Source organism: Bufo bufo, chromosome 5 (assembly GCF_905171765.1).
Source record: "Bufo bufo chromosome 5, aBufBuf1.1, whole genome shotgun sequence".
In the NCBI taxonomy this organism is placed as follows: domain Eukaryota; kingdom Metazoa; phylum Chordata; class Amphibia; order Anura; family Bufonidae; genus Bufo; species Bufo bufo.
Genome location: NC_053393.1, coordinates 55,508,880 through 55,525,613, shown reverse-complemented (window position 1 = coordinate 55,525,613; position 16,734 = coordinate 55,508,880). Strand labels below are relative to the sequence as shown.

Genomic DNA, 16,734 nt, shown 5'->3' with positions numbered 1-16,734 from the left:
TCATATATTTAACTGATGTTTTCTGGCTTTATTCCATTTTAAACTGTTCCTCTGTTGTTTGCACTCAATGCAAGCCTGAATCATAGGGTTAATATCCATTCCCTGGAGATCGTCTCCAGGAAGGAGCAGGTCCTAACCTTTGGGCTTGGTTCTCTTCTGTGGAGTGGTTAGTTAGAGGGAATTTCAGTTTAAGCAGCCTACATAAACTGCAATCCTGTGGCATACACAGTCAGCATTTTTGAGACCCAGGAAAGACTCCACAGAGCCAATGAGACTCAGAGTAGAAAATAACTATTGAGAATGTAGATCTGCCAAAAAGGAGGGTGCGTGGAAGTAGTCTGTGAAGGTAATGCATGTTTATGGCTTCTGAACTTCACAGCCCCTTGGCTGGGCAAACAGGCTTCCTGCTCAAAGATCATACCAGTGTAATAGACTGTGTTTCTGTCTTACGGTCTACACCCTGCAGTGGGAATTGTAGGCATGTTTTGTGAGAACTGTACCCCTAGGTTGGATTGGAAGGTAGAAAAGTTTGGAAGGGCACCACATCAGAGAGAACGCTACATCAAGGGTGTTCCCCTGGGGGAGAACTACACTTATTATCCTGTTTCCCCCTCTTTACTGTAATTGCCCTGGGAATGTGGGAGAGGGACACCATGAACAGTGGGACTAATACCACCCTTATCATCATTGTCACTGCCATCTTCCTTCCTGACGCACTTCCCTCCAGGCTTGTTGCACTTCCATCAAAAGCAATGCTGACAGTATATCAAGTATAACACTTACCTCAGAGGTACGGCATTTAATCATACTCAGATTGGCAAAGACCACGGCACATCCATTGCCATCAAGTTCTACCACAGAGTTCCCACTAAATCCAGAGCCATGAATTGTTAATAATGTGCCTCCTAGAAAGAAAGCATATTTTCAGTGTTAATGCAGTGAAGCAGGGAAGAAGGGCGTCTGATAGTATAATGTACCTATACTGTATGGACCTGTACCTAAAGGGGTTGTCTGGCCTCAGAGCTAACAACCGCTTGAGGTTTTCTTCTGTCCCCCTGAACATAACAAAATGCACTCACCTGTCCATGGTCCTGCCGCTGCTCCATTCCCAGCCTGGACTAGGAAGTGGCTGTATCCCAAGATCTCTGCAGCCAGTCACAGGCCTCAGCAGTCACAGAGGCTATAAAGGGGTTGTACCATGTCAGAAATTCGGGGCATATCGCTAGGATGTGGGTCCCATCTATACTTAGAACAGAGCCAGCAAAGTGACACAGAGCGCACCCTGCATGTGCAGCCGCCCTCTGTTCATTCCTATGGGAGCGTCGAAAAGAGTACACTCGGCTATTTTCAGAAGTCCCAATAAAAATCAATGGACGACGCACTGCGCAAGCTCAGCCACCGCTCCATTCACTTCTAAGGGGGTTACGGAAATAGCCGGGCCAACGCTTGGCTATTTTCGGTGCTCGTACTTTGCCGGCTCCGTTCTAAGTATAGGTGCGGGTCCCAGAGGTGGGACCTGCACCTATCAGACATTGGGGCCATATCCTACGGGCCAACCCCTTTAATGATACCTCACTGCTGTGATGCAGCATTCAAGCCACTGTGACCTGTGATTGGCCGCACTGGGGACCCGGCACAGAGCAGTGGCAGGATCGTGGACAGGTGAGTAGGGTTTGTCATGTTTAAGAGGTTGTCGGCTCCGAGCCTGGACAAGCCTTTAATGCACCATCTTGTGCCATGAGTGATGTATTTATTACAGTAAAACCTAGAGATTGGTCAGATATGTACACCGTGTGCATCACCCATAATTAACATTCTTAATTAACAGATCCTAATAATTGAGATCAATAGTGAAAATAATATCCGTATAGACAAATAGGCATTGTTGTCCTATAATTACAAAGAGAGGTCCTTTATCTTTTCAGAAACGGCATCAACCAAGTTCATAGTGTGAGCTGAGGCCTGTGTCCTACTGTTCTAGAGGGATCCTGAGTTTGGTACTCTCCGTCCCCATGTTTGCTTAGTCTATCCTAATAGGGCTTATAAAAAAGGATATGTCTAACCTACAGCAGAGGATAACGGATCTACATGAATACCTGTAGGGCTTCCTGAGGACGGTGTTACTGAAGAGACAATGATATCATAAGTAAAAGTCATGTTTCCTCCATACGAGACTGCAAATCCACGTTCTGCGATGGACACAGTGATCGGGAATGTTCCAGCGCTTGCTTTCGGAACCTGACAACGGATCTCATTATCTGTATGTAAAAATACACAAAGAGAAGCAAAATGAATCACAGTGAATACATAATACATGATAAGTGATAGACTCAGGGTTGCACCTAGCCTTTCGACTGTCTGAGGCGAAAACTGAAACGGCACCCCCAATGTCAATTTCTTAATCTAACCCCTTTGCCACAATGAAAGCGCTCATTGCCCATGGCCCGTCTGCTGCCCACCTCTTGCCCCTACCTGGTGCTGCCTGAGGCGATGGCCTCACCTGGCCTCATTGGTGGTGCACCCCTGGATAGACTACATGAAAGTATCAATAAAGGAGTTGAATTAGCAAGTCAGTCCCGTTTGAAAAGGAAAATTCCTTATTGATAAGGTAATTGTCTAGGCTCAGCTTTAGACAAAACACAGCGGCCACTACAGGGGGAATAGAGTATTACAAGCTGTCCATTGAAATTAATCGGTGACCATGTAATACTTTGGCGTGCCAAGTTCACTAATGCGAGAGCTGTTCTTTGTGAGATGCTCTGTAACGGGGCGCTGAAGGCGCACTCGGTCTCCCATCAGCCGCAGACCTGCTGCTTAGCTTCGGGAGCGAGGATCTGTGTTTGGCCTCGTTCCCAGGGCGGCTTTGCTAGCTGGGAGGCTCCCTGCTCCTAGGTCTGCCTTGAGCGCCGAGCTGATCACTCGGTGCTAGACTTGTCTGTTTGTCGGTCATGTGACGCTGGCCACGTCACATGACCCTCACTTCCCACTATAAATACAGGTGGCCTGCTGGCTACAGGTTGCCTGTGATTTTCGTCTCTAGGGCTGTGTGTACTATTATTATTGCTTCCTACTTGACCTCTGGTATTGACCTTGTTTGTTTCCTGACCTCGCTTTGCCCGCTCCCTTGGTACCTACGCTATCTCTCGGATTTGACCTCGGCTTGTTCTCGGATTTCGTCTCCTGCCTCATCCCTTGTATTGACGTGACCTCCCGGACCGACCTCGGCTAGTTGACCCGCCATTGTCTTTCCCATCACTGGGTACTGTTGTCTTATCTACCTCCCTGTCTATCCGTTTGCCTTAGTCTTGTGTACCGCCTTCTGCCTTGGCTGTCTGTTCCTCTCTTTCTCTGTTCGCTCTGCTCTACACTTACGTAGTTCAGGGACCGTCGCCCAGTTGCGCCCCGTCACCTAGGGCAGGTGGTGCAAGTAGGCAGGGACAGGGTTGAGGGTGGCAGTTTAGGGGGTGCACTTCCTCTCTACCTTTCTTACCCGTGACATGCTCTAGATGGGTCCCCAACAACACATTTTATGTAATTAATTTTTACATTATTTAGGGCAGTTTGACTTACCATTGAGGGTAAGAATGGTGCAAGTAAGGTTTCCAATTGTCACATAGGTTGTGTCATTGGCGGTACTGTGAGCAAATCCAGTCCCATTTATTATCAATACCGCATCTTCTCCATTGACGGCTGAAAAATATGGTTATCAACTTAGTGCTTTGAACAACTCTTAAAGGAGAACACCGCTTTTGGACAACAAATTCCTACAGTCCACATGTAAACTGTTTCTACATGAAACATGAAGTGTCTGTTCAAATACTTTGCTTTGTCTTGTAGTGATTTTGAGTTATTGATGTTTTTCATCATCCATGTGCAATGCATTGTGGGAGTTACAAGAGCAAGGCCATTGAGGTGACCGTACACAGATTCATTCTGCACAAAGATGCTTATATTGGGGGGGGGGGGGGGGGGAAATTAGACGATGACCTTATGTGTATAGAAGCCGCATAATAGACAACCTGCAATCTTGATAATTTTTTTTCTAATTTATATTCCAATGATTTTCGCCATCTTTACCTGTATTAATAGAATAGATAAGTGGTGTTTGTTTTACATCCCAGGTGTAGTCACAGTTTCCAGAACACTTTGAAGGGATTCCATTTATGTAGACTTCCACCTATGACGAATAGCATGGATTTATTGTTAGAAATGATCCCCCGCCAAAAAGGAATGAATAAATTACTGTACACATTAGTAAGTTGTCCTATTTCCATTTAACCACATCTGTTTATAGGAAACATGACGTAACCATAGGTCTGTCATTAGTTCCGCCCATCAGGTAGGCACTGTCCATCCCTGGGTGTCCTCCTCTCATTCCCACAGCTCGGTGATCACCTCATTAAAGTTTTTTTTATAAGACTTAAAAAAATGGGTACAGGCCAAAACCTTACTAATCCTTTAAATGTGCTGCAGCTCCAGCCCTTACCGCACATTGTTCATGTGACCACTGCAGCCAAACACTGGCCTCATGAACTACGTGTGACTGCTGAAGGCAGTGATTGGCAGTAGCGGTCATGTGAACTATGGACATGGTGTGATTATTGCATTACCAGCGGAGACCAGAGAGACTGGGACCAGAATAGGAGCACTGGAGCAGCTGAGCATCTAAAAGGTGTGTAAGAGGTTTTTGTTTATTTTATGCTGCCCCCGTTTTGTGCCGTTTTTAAAAAATCTCCAAAAAAACATTTAGCATGCATATATCCTTAATTTACATATGCAACCCAAGAGCTATGAAACCAAGTGGTGTAGTCTAGACTGGCTGGGTGAGAGGAAAGATCTGCAGAAATGAGACCTGCCACAAGGAACTTCCACCCTTGCATATCAACCAACTACAACCATCCTCTGGGAAGGAAAGAAGCACAGAATATAAAGACTGTGTGGGACCAGAGTGAAGTACTGGTGCAAAGCACAGACATAGGTGCAATCTCTCTTCTATAGCAATAGGAAAGAGCACACCTCCTTAGCCACCCACCACACTATTACCATGGATTGGCTACCTGTTGGAGGATCTACACCCCGCTGTGAGAGTACCTGCTTACCCCCTCTGGTTAATTTGGAAAGTATTTTGGATCTGATAGAGAGACACTCAGAGTCAGCCATCTCACTGCCGGTAAGGTAATCCCATGTTCAGCTTGGAAGTATTGTGAATGTATCTTGGAGAGACAGAACTGAATGCTATCAGTGCCTTTTCTATGAACTGTCTAGACTACCTCAGTGAAGGAACTGTTTTGCACTCATCACCTTCAATGCCTTACCACCACACAGCCTACATCACTTGGGAGCCCTGCCTTGCACCTCTAAACTTCACAACATCAAGGGCTCCTAAGACGACATCAGACATGAGCCCCAGAACACACGATGTGCCTCAAAGCGAAGAAAGGTTGTGTACCTCCACATATTTCTACATGGTCCCAAGGAGCACCAGAGTGAGGACACCCACCGCAAACCACCACTAATACTCCTATCTGTGCCACAACTACCACTATTGTCCTTCTCACAACTCTCCTCTGTGGGCTGCTTGCTGCACGTACAAGGTGTGACCTAGAGAAAGAGAGCCATCTGAGGAGGCAGAACCTGTCTGGAGAGACTTTTACATTGTTTGCTTGCCTCAAAGTAGACATTTGAGGTAAAATACGTTAATGTAATTTTGCTTGAGGGGTCGGTAGTAAACCACTTGTATAGTCAGGGAGACTTGTATGTTTAGTAAGTGATCAGCAGAGCAGTGGTTGATTTGTGTTTTGGGCCCGAATGTAAAGGCTATACATTTACTTGAATGAAGAACAGTCCAAACCTTAAATGGACTTCTGCGTCACTGTCTCTGACTGCATTTGATCCCATTTTGCCTACCGCTACTGAACTAGGCGTCCTTCCCCCCAGGGCCCCGTATAGGAGCACAACCCTTGTGCCTGTACAGAAATCTCGCCCTGCAGCTTTCCATATCCCAATTCCCTATACCCTGTCCATTTACTACTATTATAATCCCATCTTTTACAAGCATTAGTAATGTATTAAATAATATAAATTTTCCATACCTGTGGCTTTGTGTTTGGTGTTCTCACTAAATCCCCAAACAGGTGCTGACGAAACAGGCCTCCGCTAGTTACTTTTACTGCGGATACTTGAGCAGCTACACCGGTTACCTTGGAATCATTGACCTGAATACAACACATGGCGAAGACTTAGATTTTTTATTTTTTTTCAAATTAGACCTTCCTTCTCACAAACCATACTCTAGCTGTAGGGCAACTGGCTGAAGCAGGAGCCCTCCTCCACTGTTCTGTCTGCAATACAATATGAGGAGTGCCACCCTATAAGATACTTATTCCTTTTACGTTTGTCTAAGGCGATAGAGCAATAACGATCGATATATGTAATAACATTATAGCAAATAATGATAAACAGCAGCAAAGCTTTATTATTTAGGGACTAGTTTTTTGAAGGAAGAGGCCATCTCCAATATAGATTTAGCAGAGCTATGGTTAACCTAAAGCAAAAATATATCCCCATAGGTATATAAAACTGGCCGTACTCTCAACATTTTGGACAATCTCTACTTTTTAGAAGTGTCCCTTGACAATATACTGATCACAAAGTACCCATGTGCTTTCTGTGGGAAACTTATCAGTAAGGCTGAATGCACACTACTGTGATCTATACGAGTATATTACTGTACTGCAGCGGCTGCACGAAGCGCACGGCGTCATAGCAAACAATGACGCCGTGTGCTTCTGCTCTCAGCAGGATGCCAGGCCTGAATACCACGGACTGCTCACGTCCGTGTTCCACAGTCGTGTGCATTCGGCCTAAGTGATCAATTTTCCTACAGCGCCACCACAGGGGTAATTATGCATAACACTGAACTCATTCAAATCTATGGGCTGTCTGTGTAACGCAGGACAGGACAGGTCCTCCAGAGTAAGGCTCATTCGGACAGTCGTAGTGTTTTGCGGATCCGCAAATTGCACGATTGCGGACAAGAATAGGACAGGCTCTATCCTTTCCGCGAAGCTGTGCTGTCCACATCTTTTGCAGCCCCATTGAAATAAATGAGTCCGCAACCGTGCCACAAAATTGTGGAACGGGTGCGGAGCCATTCATAAAGCTGTCTGAATGGGCACTAGGAGACATTCTTTGTAGCCAAGAGATGAGGATCCTGAGCAGAGAACCCCCCTCTCCTCTATTAGAATTCCTTAAAGAGCATCTGTCAGCAGTTTTGTACCTATGAAACTATGGGGCGTCATTTGTTCACAGTGCCTTTTTTTTGTGACACAAAATGCATTTTGTAGTATTCTGTCACACAATGACATTCTGTGTCACAAAATGAACTCTGTGCCTCAAAATACAATTCTGTTAATGTTGTGACACAGAATGTCATTTTGTGACTTAAAATTCTACAAAATTTATTTTGTCTATACAACATACATTTTGTGTTACGAAATGCACTGTGAACAAATGGCGCCCCATATGCATTTGCATATATTAAAGCATCTTTTTTCTCAGTAATGCGCACACATATGAACACGGGACCAACACTGATGCCTTCAGCTGCCAAGCGCACATGTAACAGGTCAGCCAGTGTCATAAGTACAAAACTGCTGACAGATGCCCTTATACGACGGTATGTTGGAATTGTTTTTCTAAACTGGATAACCTATTTAAGACAATGTAACAGACAGGGCAGGGTGTTCCGCCTCTAGCTGGTGAGTCCCAGTGAAAGAACCAACAAGCCACTCAGCCTTGGTCAAGGTAGGTACAGTACATGGCTAGGACGACAAACTGAATCTTTGCCCTAGGTGATGGAAAGACAAGCAATGGCTATGCAGAATATGACTATGCAACATGATATCCTCAGATCTGTCAATCTCGGTCCCAGCTCTGCTATATCTTACTGTTAAACGAAAAAAATTATTAAGATATAGGTGAACACTCAGTCAAGCAAATCTACAGTAGGCCCTGTGAAATGGTAGGATGGTCTCCTAGTATGAACAGATAAATGATGTGTATACCTGTAATAGCGGCTGGTATCCTGTAGCCGTTAAGAACTTTATTTGCGATGTGTATCCTCTGCAGTTTCCATATCTTGATATGGACACCTGGCCTAGTTCTGGAATGGTCTCTAATGCATATTTCAGATCGACGCTGGAGATGTCTACACGGAGATCTGTAGAGCAACCAGAGGATGGGGATTATTGACTGACCGATCATAGACAATGTTATCATAAAACTATTGGCTTTATCAATTACCAGGGCCGGCCTTAGCGGTGTGCAACCTGTGCCACCATCCAAGGTGCATCAATCACCCCTGCTGAAGGAGCACCACCAAAGAACTGGCCCCGGAGGTTTGAGACCAACATAAATCATATTGGTAAGTGTATAGCAGTATTGTTTAGACACTGTATAGATGTATTTCTAGATGTATGGCGCTGTTATTTAGTCACTGTGTGGTATTTCATTAGGTATTGCATAGTCCTGCACACAATTACACCACACAGTATATAATATTTGCAGTGTATGGTGATGGTGGCGCTCTATAGCATTGTTATTTGGCTGACAAATGACACTTTTGCTTGGACACCATATACTATAATGATTATTATGAGGAACTGTATGGTATGTTTTTTTACACCATATGAAGGAGAGGGCACCAACAGAAGCTACCGCACAGGGTACAGTCCGATGTAAGGTTGGACCTGTCAGTTATAGTTATTACTATGCTGTAGGAGAGCTCCTGTTCTGGTAGACTCGTGCCATCCTTGTATTACGTGCATTACCATTCATCTGAAATATTCACCATGTAATACTATATGTACCCTGCATCAGCCACTGCAGGGGAAATGCCAGGCTGGCGGTGCCCTTTCATGGCAAAATAAGCTGTTTACCGGGGTGCTGGGAGCAGAATATGGGGTGATTGGCTCATCTGCCCAGGGACTCCATTTTGAAAGGGGGCGCCTCTGATGAGACCACTCCTTTAAAGGGGATGTTCAACCAGGTCTAGTCATTTCAAATGAAGCATCATCTGCATTTAGCTGATAGTCGCACGTCAGACTACCACTGCAGCCACAGCCACTGCAGGTGCAATATTCTATTACAAGTCACAAAAGATTTGTTCACTTTTATTTACACTATATATATATATAGTGCCCGATTTCTTCATTTACCGCAATTATGGTGTAAACCGGACCCTTTATTGACACAGTGAAGATATGTCCTACTAGATTCATGACAATTGACATGTAACCATACCACTTATTTCCTTTCCATAAGCTTGTATACTGAATGTTCCCCCGATGGGAGGGGATGCAGTCTGGGTCCGATTTATCTGGATCAATGTGCCTTGTGGCCAGGATGGTGTTGTATAGATTGCTGAATCTGCTGGGCTGCTGAGAATATTCTAAAAAATAGGAATAATAATAATAAGTACAATACAGTAAGCATCATTACCAGGGGTCAGACGCCCACTAATGGCACATATCCGAAATGACATATTATTGCTTATTGTACTAATGTTGTGCTTATTCTTCTTGTGCTGTTTTATATTATGTATGTATACCGCCTAATAGATGTACAGTTCTATGGTGCTCTCAAATAAATAATAATAATAATTGATTTGCATCTGTTCTTATAAGGCATCATGTGAAGCCTTGAGCACGGATGGCTATAAGGAGACAGACAAAGGCATCACGGCGCTACAGTAGACACTCCACGTGCTGCAGTACAGAGACCTAGACACTCCACGTGCTGCAGTACGGAGACCTAGACACTCCACGTGCTGCAGTATGGAGACCTAGACATTCCACGTGCTGCAGTATGGAGACCTAGACACTCCACGTGCTGCAGTATGGAGCCCTAGACACTCCACATGCTGCAGTATGGAGACCTAGACACTCCACGTGCTGCAGTACGGAGACCTAGACACTCCACGTGCTGCAGTACGGAGACCTAGACACTCCATGTGCTGCAGTATGGAGACCTAGAAACTCCATGTGCTGCAGTACGGAGACCTAGAAACTCCATGTGCTGCAGTACGGAGACCTAGAAACTCCATGTGATGAAGTACGGAGACCTAGACACTCCACATGCTGTAGTATGGAGACCTAGACACTCCACGTGCTGCAGTACGGAGACCTAGACACTCCATGTGATGCAGTATGGAGCCCTAGACACTCCACGTGATGCAGTACGGAGACCTAGACACTCCACGTGCTGCAGTATGGAGACCTAGAAACTCCATGTGCTGCAGTACGGAGACCTAGAAACTCCATGTGATGAAGTACGGAGACCTAGACACTCCACGTGCTGCAGTACGGAGACCTAGACACTCCATGTGCTGCAGTACGGAGACCTAGAAACTCCATGTGATGCAGTACGGAGACCTAGAAACTCCATGTGCTGTAGTATGGAGACCTAGACACTCCACGTGCTGCAGTACGGAGACCTAGACACTCCATGTGATGCAGTATGGAGCCCTAGACACTCCACGTGATGCAGTACGGAGACCTAGACACTCCACGTGCTGCAGTATGGAGACCTAGAAACTCCATGTGCTGCAGTACGGAGACCTAGAAACTCCATGTGATGAAGTACGGAGACCTAGACACTCCACGTGCTGCAGTACGGAGACCTAGACACTCCATGTGCTGCAGTACGGAGACCTAGAAACTCCATGTGATGCAGTATGGAGACCTAGACACTCCACGTGCTGCAGTACGGAGACTTAGACACTCCACGTGCTGCAGTACGGAGACCTAGACACTTTACATGCTGCAGTACGGAGACCTAGACACAGGGCCGTTTCTACAGCCGAGCGAGGGGTGCGACCGCACGGGGCGCATCACTCAGGACAGAAGAGGGGGGCGCCATCAGCAGGGCCCAGCCCCGGAGGGGGGACCTTTCTGTCCAAAGGCAGCAGGAGTGGAGATGAGCGGTTCCATTGTGGAAGCGTTCATCTCCATATTCATCTGTATCGCCCTCCTCAGGACAGCGATACAGATGAACGGCGCGGGGCAGGGGAGAGGCGTCTTTCTTGCCCGTTCCTCTGATAGGCTGCAGGGACTAGGCCTGTAGCCTATCAAAGGCCGGTGCAGGCGGCGCGATGACGTCATTGCACCGCCTGAGCCGTACATCGCGTGACACAGGCCGGAAGAGGCCACCATCGCATCACTGACAGCAGCATAAGGTAAGTATATGTGTTTATTGTTTTTATTATTTATAGTATACTGTGGCACAATATGGAGGGGTACTATGGAGTAGAGGAGAAGCACTATGGGGGCCACTATGGAGAAGAGGAGAAGCACTATGGGGGCCCTATATATTGCCACAATATGGGGGGGGGCTATAGAAAAGAGGGGAAGCACTATGGGGGCCCTATATACTGCCAAAATATGGGGGGGGACACTATGGAGAAAAGGGGGAAGCAATATGGGGGCCCGATATGCAGCGTCCTACTCAGGACACGTGGGAACTGCCAAATTACTGTAAAACGGCATTATCATATTGCATGTCATTTTGTACTACAACACCTGTTGTATCCCTGTTCATAGGCTGGCTAGGTGCAATTTATACATCCCACCACTAGATGGGGATAGCACTTAGGTCATATAAATACTTAGGTCAGGCCTAGTGTAGAAAGGAAGAAGTAGTCAGTGGGTTATAGTAGTAAGAGGCAGAAGGTTGAGAAGAGAGAGGAGTAGAGCCAGTTGTTAAACTGAGGCAACACCACAGATTAGTGGGTGAAGCCAGATGCAGAAATGAGGTAGAGCCAAGGTATGAGGCGCAGGAGAGCGTTTTCCTCCTGTGAGCCTCTTAGATCCTAGATCCTATAACCAGAGGATAGCGTTTTCGTCCCTGGAAGAAGTTAACCAAGCTAAAGAGAGACATCGGTGATAACAGCCGTTACTTAAGGCTTAATTGGCACCTTTGCACATGGTGGAGGACAATCTAGCTACAGGCAGCCTCACCATACATTGAAGAATACAGACTAGCTACCTGTTCCAGGGCTTGGAAGATAGAGAAACAAAAGGACTAAGCATACCAAATAAGTATTACAGGCAACCTCACCAAATAACTCTGGTTTCCTAGGGACCTGTAGCAAAGTCACCTACCAGAAGCACTGATACAGAACCTTCAAGCTAAGCTAAACCCAGCCAAACCTATTAACAGTGGATCAACAGAATTCCTCTAAATTGCAAAAGACTGTATTCTGTCTGGATGTATATGCCGCAACTGGAACCAACATCAGTAAAAGTTGTGAGTTGTATCCTATCACTGTCTACTTCATTCTTACCATTGGTAGTACCACCATTAACGGTACTGGCGTCACGACAAATAACACTAAGGGACCCAGCCGCCACAAGCACCCTAAACACCACTGCCACCAAGGGCACCTCAACCTCCATCTAGGCTGGTGCTTCCTACCACAGAGCGTGCCCCGGAGGATTTTGTGCTGTCTTCCTCAACACTGTGCTGCCGGCCCAGGGAGGCTTTCTGCTAACCGTGAGTAAACCGATGAACTGTGTTGTTGTTTGGCCCCTCATCAGCCCACCGTGCACCTCACGTGTTGCCCCTGCGGTTCTGGCTGGCTGCATATATACTGGCACAATATGGGGGGGCACTATGGAGACGAGGGGAAGCACTATGGCGGTCCTATATACTGCAAAAATATGGGGGGGGGCCTTATGGAGAAGAGGGAGAAGCACTATGGGGGCCCTATATACTGCTAAAATATGGGTGGGCACTATGGAGAAGAGGGGGAAGCACTATTGGGGCCATTATGGAGAAGTGGGGAAGCACTATGGGGGCCCTATATACTGGCACAATATTGGGGGGGAACTATAGAGAAGAGGTGAAGCACTATGGGGGCCCTATACACTGCCAAAATATGGGGGGCACTTAGGTCGAAGAGGGGGAAGCACTATGGGGGCCCTATATACTGGCACATTATAGGGGGCACTATGGGGGTCCTATATACTGGCACATTATGGGGGCACTATGGAGAAGAGGGGAAGTAGCAGTATGGGGGCATCTACTGGGGGCCCTATGTACTGTCACGTATTATTGGGGGGCTCTATGGAGAAGTGGGGGGGGAGGAACACTATGGGGGCATCTACTGGGGGCCCTATATACTGGCACTTATTATGGGGGGCTCTGTGGAGAAATGGGGGGTAAAGGAGCACTATGGGGGCATTTACTGGGGGCCCTATTTACTGGCACGCTTTATGGGGGGTCACTATGGAGAAGTGGGGGAGAAGAGCACTATGGAGGCATTATATAGGGGCATTTAATACTGGCACCCATTTTGGTGCCACTATGGGGAAGGGGGGAGAGGAGCATTATAGGGGCATCTATGTGGGGCAGTCTATAGGGGCATTTTATACTGGCACATTATGGAGGACGCGATGGGGACGGGGAGGAGCACTAAGGGGCATCTTCTGGGGGCACTATATAGGAGCATACTGGCACAAATTATAGGGGCACTATGGGCACCTAAGTTCAACTGGGGGCACTAACTGTTTTTTCTAGTGGCACACAGTATGGGTCATTGGAACACATGAGAGCATTCTGGGGACATTGGCTCTACTGGGGGCACTAAGAGATGTTTATTTATTTTTTACTGACACACAACGGGGCATTTTTTGTACTGGCGCACATTATGAGGGGACGTTTTTCTACTGTCACACATTATAAAGAGAATTATTACTACCAAGGGCATTATGGTGGGCTTCATTACAACTGTCGGACTATGGGAGCATTATTACCGTACTTCTGGGACACAATTACTGTTGGGGGCACTGTAGGAGCACTATTACTACTAAGTGCACTCTGGCACAAAATTATTACTATTGTTGGGATTTTGGGGAGCACTATTACTGTGGGGGCACTCTGGCACAGTATCAGCTTAGCACAGTTATTTTGGGGGGACATTATGGTTACACTATTAGTGTCAGGGACAATATTTGCTAAGTGCAGTTATTTTTTTTTAGAGCATTGTGTTCCAATAATTATTGAAGGGGGCGCTATCTGTGTGTAACTAGTATTTTCAGGGGTTTTATCTGTTTCTGTAGTATAGTTTTGGGGGTGCATGATGGGATGTTGAGATGGTGGGAGGATGATGGAAAAATAGTAAACTAAGATGTCAAACTCTGCAGAGAGAAGAGATGGCTGAAAGAAATCATCATGGCGGTCTGGTCTGAATGGAGAAAATAAAGAAAGAGAACATCTACATCAAAGGAGACATCACTGGATGTAAGAGGTATGTGGTGCTGTATTAGGCTACTTTCACAACTGCATTAGTGATTCTGGCAGGCTGTTCCAGCAAAGAACAGCCTGCCGGAATTCACTGGATCCGGCACTGCTGGATGCAGACTGAATGCCTGCCGCCCCCATCAACTACAATGGGGTACGGCAGAGATCCTGCTTTTTTGATGTTCGCCCTGTTGGTAAATTTCCCTAGAAACTGCCCTGCCTAGACACTCCACATGCTGCAGTAGGGAGACCTAGACACTCCACATGCTGCAATACAGAGACCTAGACACTCCACACGCTGCAGTACAGACACCTAGACACTCCACACGCTGCAATACAGAGACCTAGACACTCCATGTGCTGCAATACAGAGACCTAGACACTCCATGCTCTGCAGTACGGACACGTAGACACTCCATGTGCTTCAGTACGGAGACCTAGACACTCCACGTGCTTCAGTATGAAGACCTAGACACTCCATGTGCTTCAGTACGGAGACCTAGACACTTCATGTGCTTAAGTATGGAGACCTAGACACTCCATGTGCTTCAGTATGAAAACCTAGACACTCCATGTGCTTCAGTATGGAGACCTAGACACTCCATGTGCTTCAGTATGGAGACCTAGACACTCCACGCTCTGCAGGACTGAGGCCTAGACACTTCACATGCTGCTGTACAGTGCCAGCATATGGCATCATATTAATATGTAATATGGCATCTGATTCAACATGACGCAGTTCATATAGAATATGACAGAAGATACCTGTATGAACCTGCATACACTTCTGTGTCTGTGGGAAAGAAAGCTGGAGAATGACCCCCATTTCTTAGCTCTATTGTTTGTATGTATAATGGTGTGCAGCCATTTTGTTTTTTATAATCGTGTTTGCTTCATGGATATGCACCTGTGATTCTGAAGGTTCTAGTCTAAATTCTCTTGTGGTATATATTGAGCGCCTCTTTTAGACTGAACACGCCCATCTACCTGGGACTTCTGAGCAGAGTACTTATGTAGCTGGTTCCTACACTGCCCTGAATATTGTAGACTTAGGTAAGTCCAAAGAGAGGCAGTATATTTAGTGTTAGGGACCCATCTGCGGAAGCCTCCTTGACGCCTGGTAGATGGGCCCGACACACGTTTGATCAAATATGTGCGCTAAGAGCTTCTATTAACTCATTTATAGTCGGTATTGTACCACTTTTATTTAGAATGACCCCCATTTCTTAGCTCTATTGTTTGTATGTATAATGGTGTGCAGCCATCTTGTTTTTTATAATCGTGTTTGCTTCATGGATATGCACCTGTGATTCTGAAGGTTCTAGTCTAAATTATTTTGTAGAAAGGAAGCTGGAGAGTCGTAGCTCTGTATCAGAACAGAGCTCTAACCTTTGTAAAGATATCTTATGAAATAAATATTGATGACATATTCTCAGGATAGGATCATTATTTGATCGGTGGGGGTCCGAGAGGGTCGGTGTCAGCACCCGGCATACTCGGGAAAGTGCCTGGGCCCACTGCTCCTGGGGGAGGCCACTGCATCCTCTCACTCCAGGGGCATCGCCAGGTCAAACATTTGGGGCCGCCATCAGGGTAGTACTGGCAGTACTGTCGTCAGGGGATGACTGGCTGGGCTGGGGGCTATGTTCATGCCTGTGCTCATTGGTAATGGGGCCCAGAACTGTGATTGTCATTCATGCGTCGGAGCTCTCACCAAAGCAGCATCACTTATGGTCGGTCCGGCATCTATCAGGCTCTAACACTGCCCTAGTAGTACTCTCTAATCACTAATGAAGTGGGTGGGCAGAGTAGGACTAACATCTGTCAGGTTCCGCTCACCCACGTCCTTAGTGAATACTACTAGTAGGGCAGCACTGGGGCCTGACAGATGCCGAAATAAGCAGATGTGATGCTGCTGTGGTGAGCGCTCTGACAGGGGCCCGACATGAAGTACAAAGACAGTTCTGGCCCTGTTACCTGTGAGTGCAGATGGGGGAAAATCACTGTGGGCACTACAGGGAGATTACTGGGGGCAGTGGGGGTTCATTAGTCACATTGCCTTTCTGCAGCTCAGTCCCATTTAAGTGGTACTATACTATACTAGGTACTATACTAGGTACTATGAAGTGCCTGCAGCCCCTGTCCGAACAGTGCAGCCCCTTCAAATAACTAAACCATGGTGGTGCAGCGAGTCGGACCCCAACTAATCTGGTATTGATTATCTATCTTCAGGATTGGTGATCAATATTTAATTCCAAGAAAACCCCTATAATCAGCACAGACAGTAGCGTACCTGCAATAGAGGCAGACCACATGACAGCTATGGGGCCCAGGGGGAGGCGGAGCCCCTCAAAGAACTTTTTCTTTTCTTACCCATGTGCATTTTTATTTAACCACCACAAGAGGGAGCTCAATGCAGAGATTATTACAGCT

At 46.5% G+C, this 16,734-nt stretch overlaps 1 protein-coding gene across 1 annotated transcript in view; it reads right to left on the bottom strand.

Annotated features, from left to right (window-relative positions):
- The window catches only part of LOC121002377 (fibrocystin-L-like), a 171,544-nt gene that overhangs the window by 97,400 nt on the left and 57,410 nt on the right, over positions 1 to 16,734 (bottom strand). Inside the window, exons 24-30 of the mRNA XM_040433840.1 lie at positions 9,304 to 9,451; positions 8,067 to 8,221; positions 6,093 to 6,215; positions 4,078 to 4,177; positions 3,571 to 3,690; positions 2,097 to 2,258; positions 778 to 905 (exon numbers count right to left, since the gene is read on the bottom strand). Of these exons, the coding sequence (XP_040289774.1) occupies positions 778 to 905; positions 2,097 to 2,258; positions 3,571 to 3,690; positions 4,078 to 4,177; positions 6,093 to 6,215; positions 8,067 to 8,221; positions 9,304 to 9,451 (936 nt within the window). The remainder of the gene's footprint in view (positions 1 to 777; positions 906 to 2,096; positions 2,259 to 3,570; positions 3,691 to 4,077; positions 4,178 to 6,092; positions 6,216 to 8,066; positions 8,222 to 9,303; positions 9,452 to 16,734) is intronic.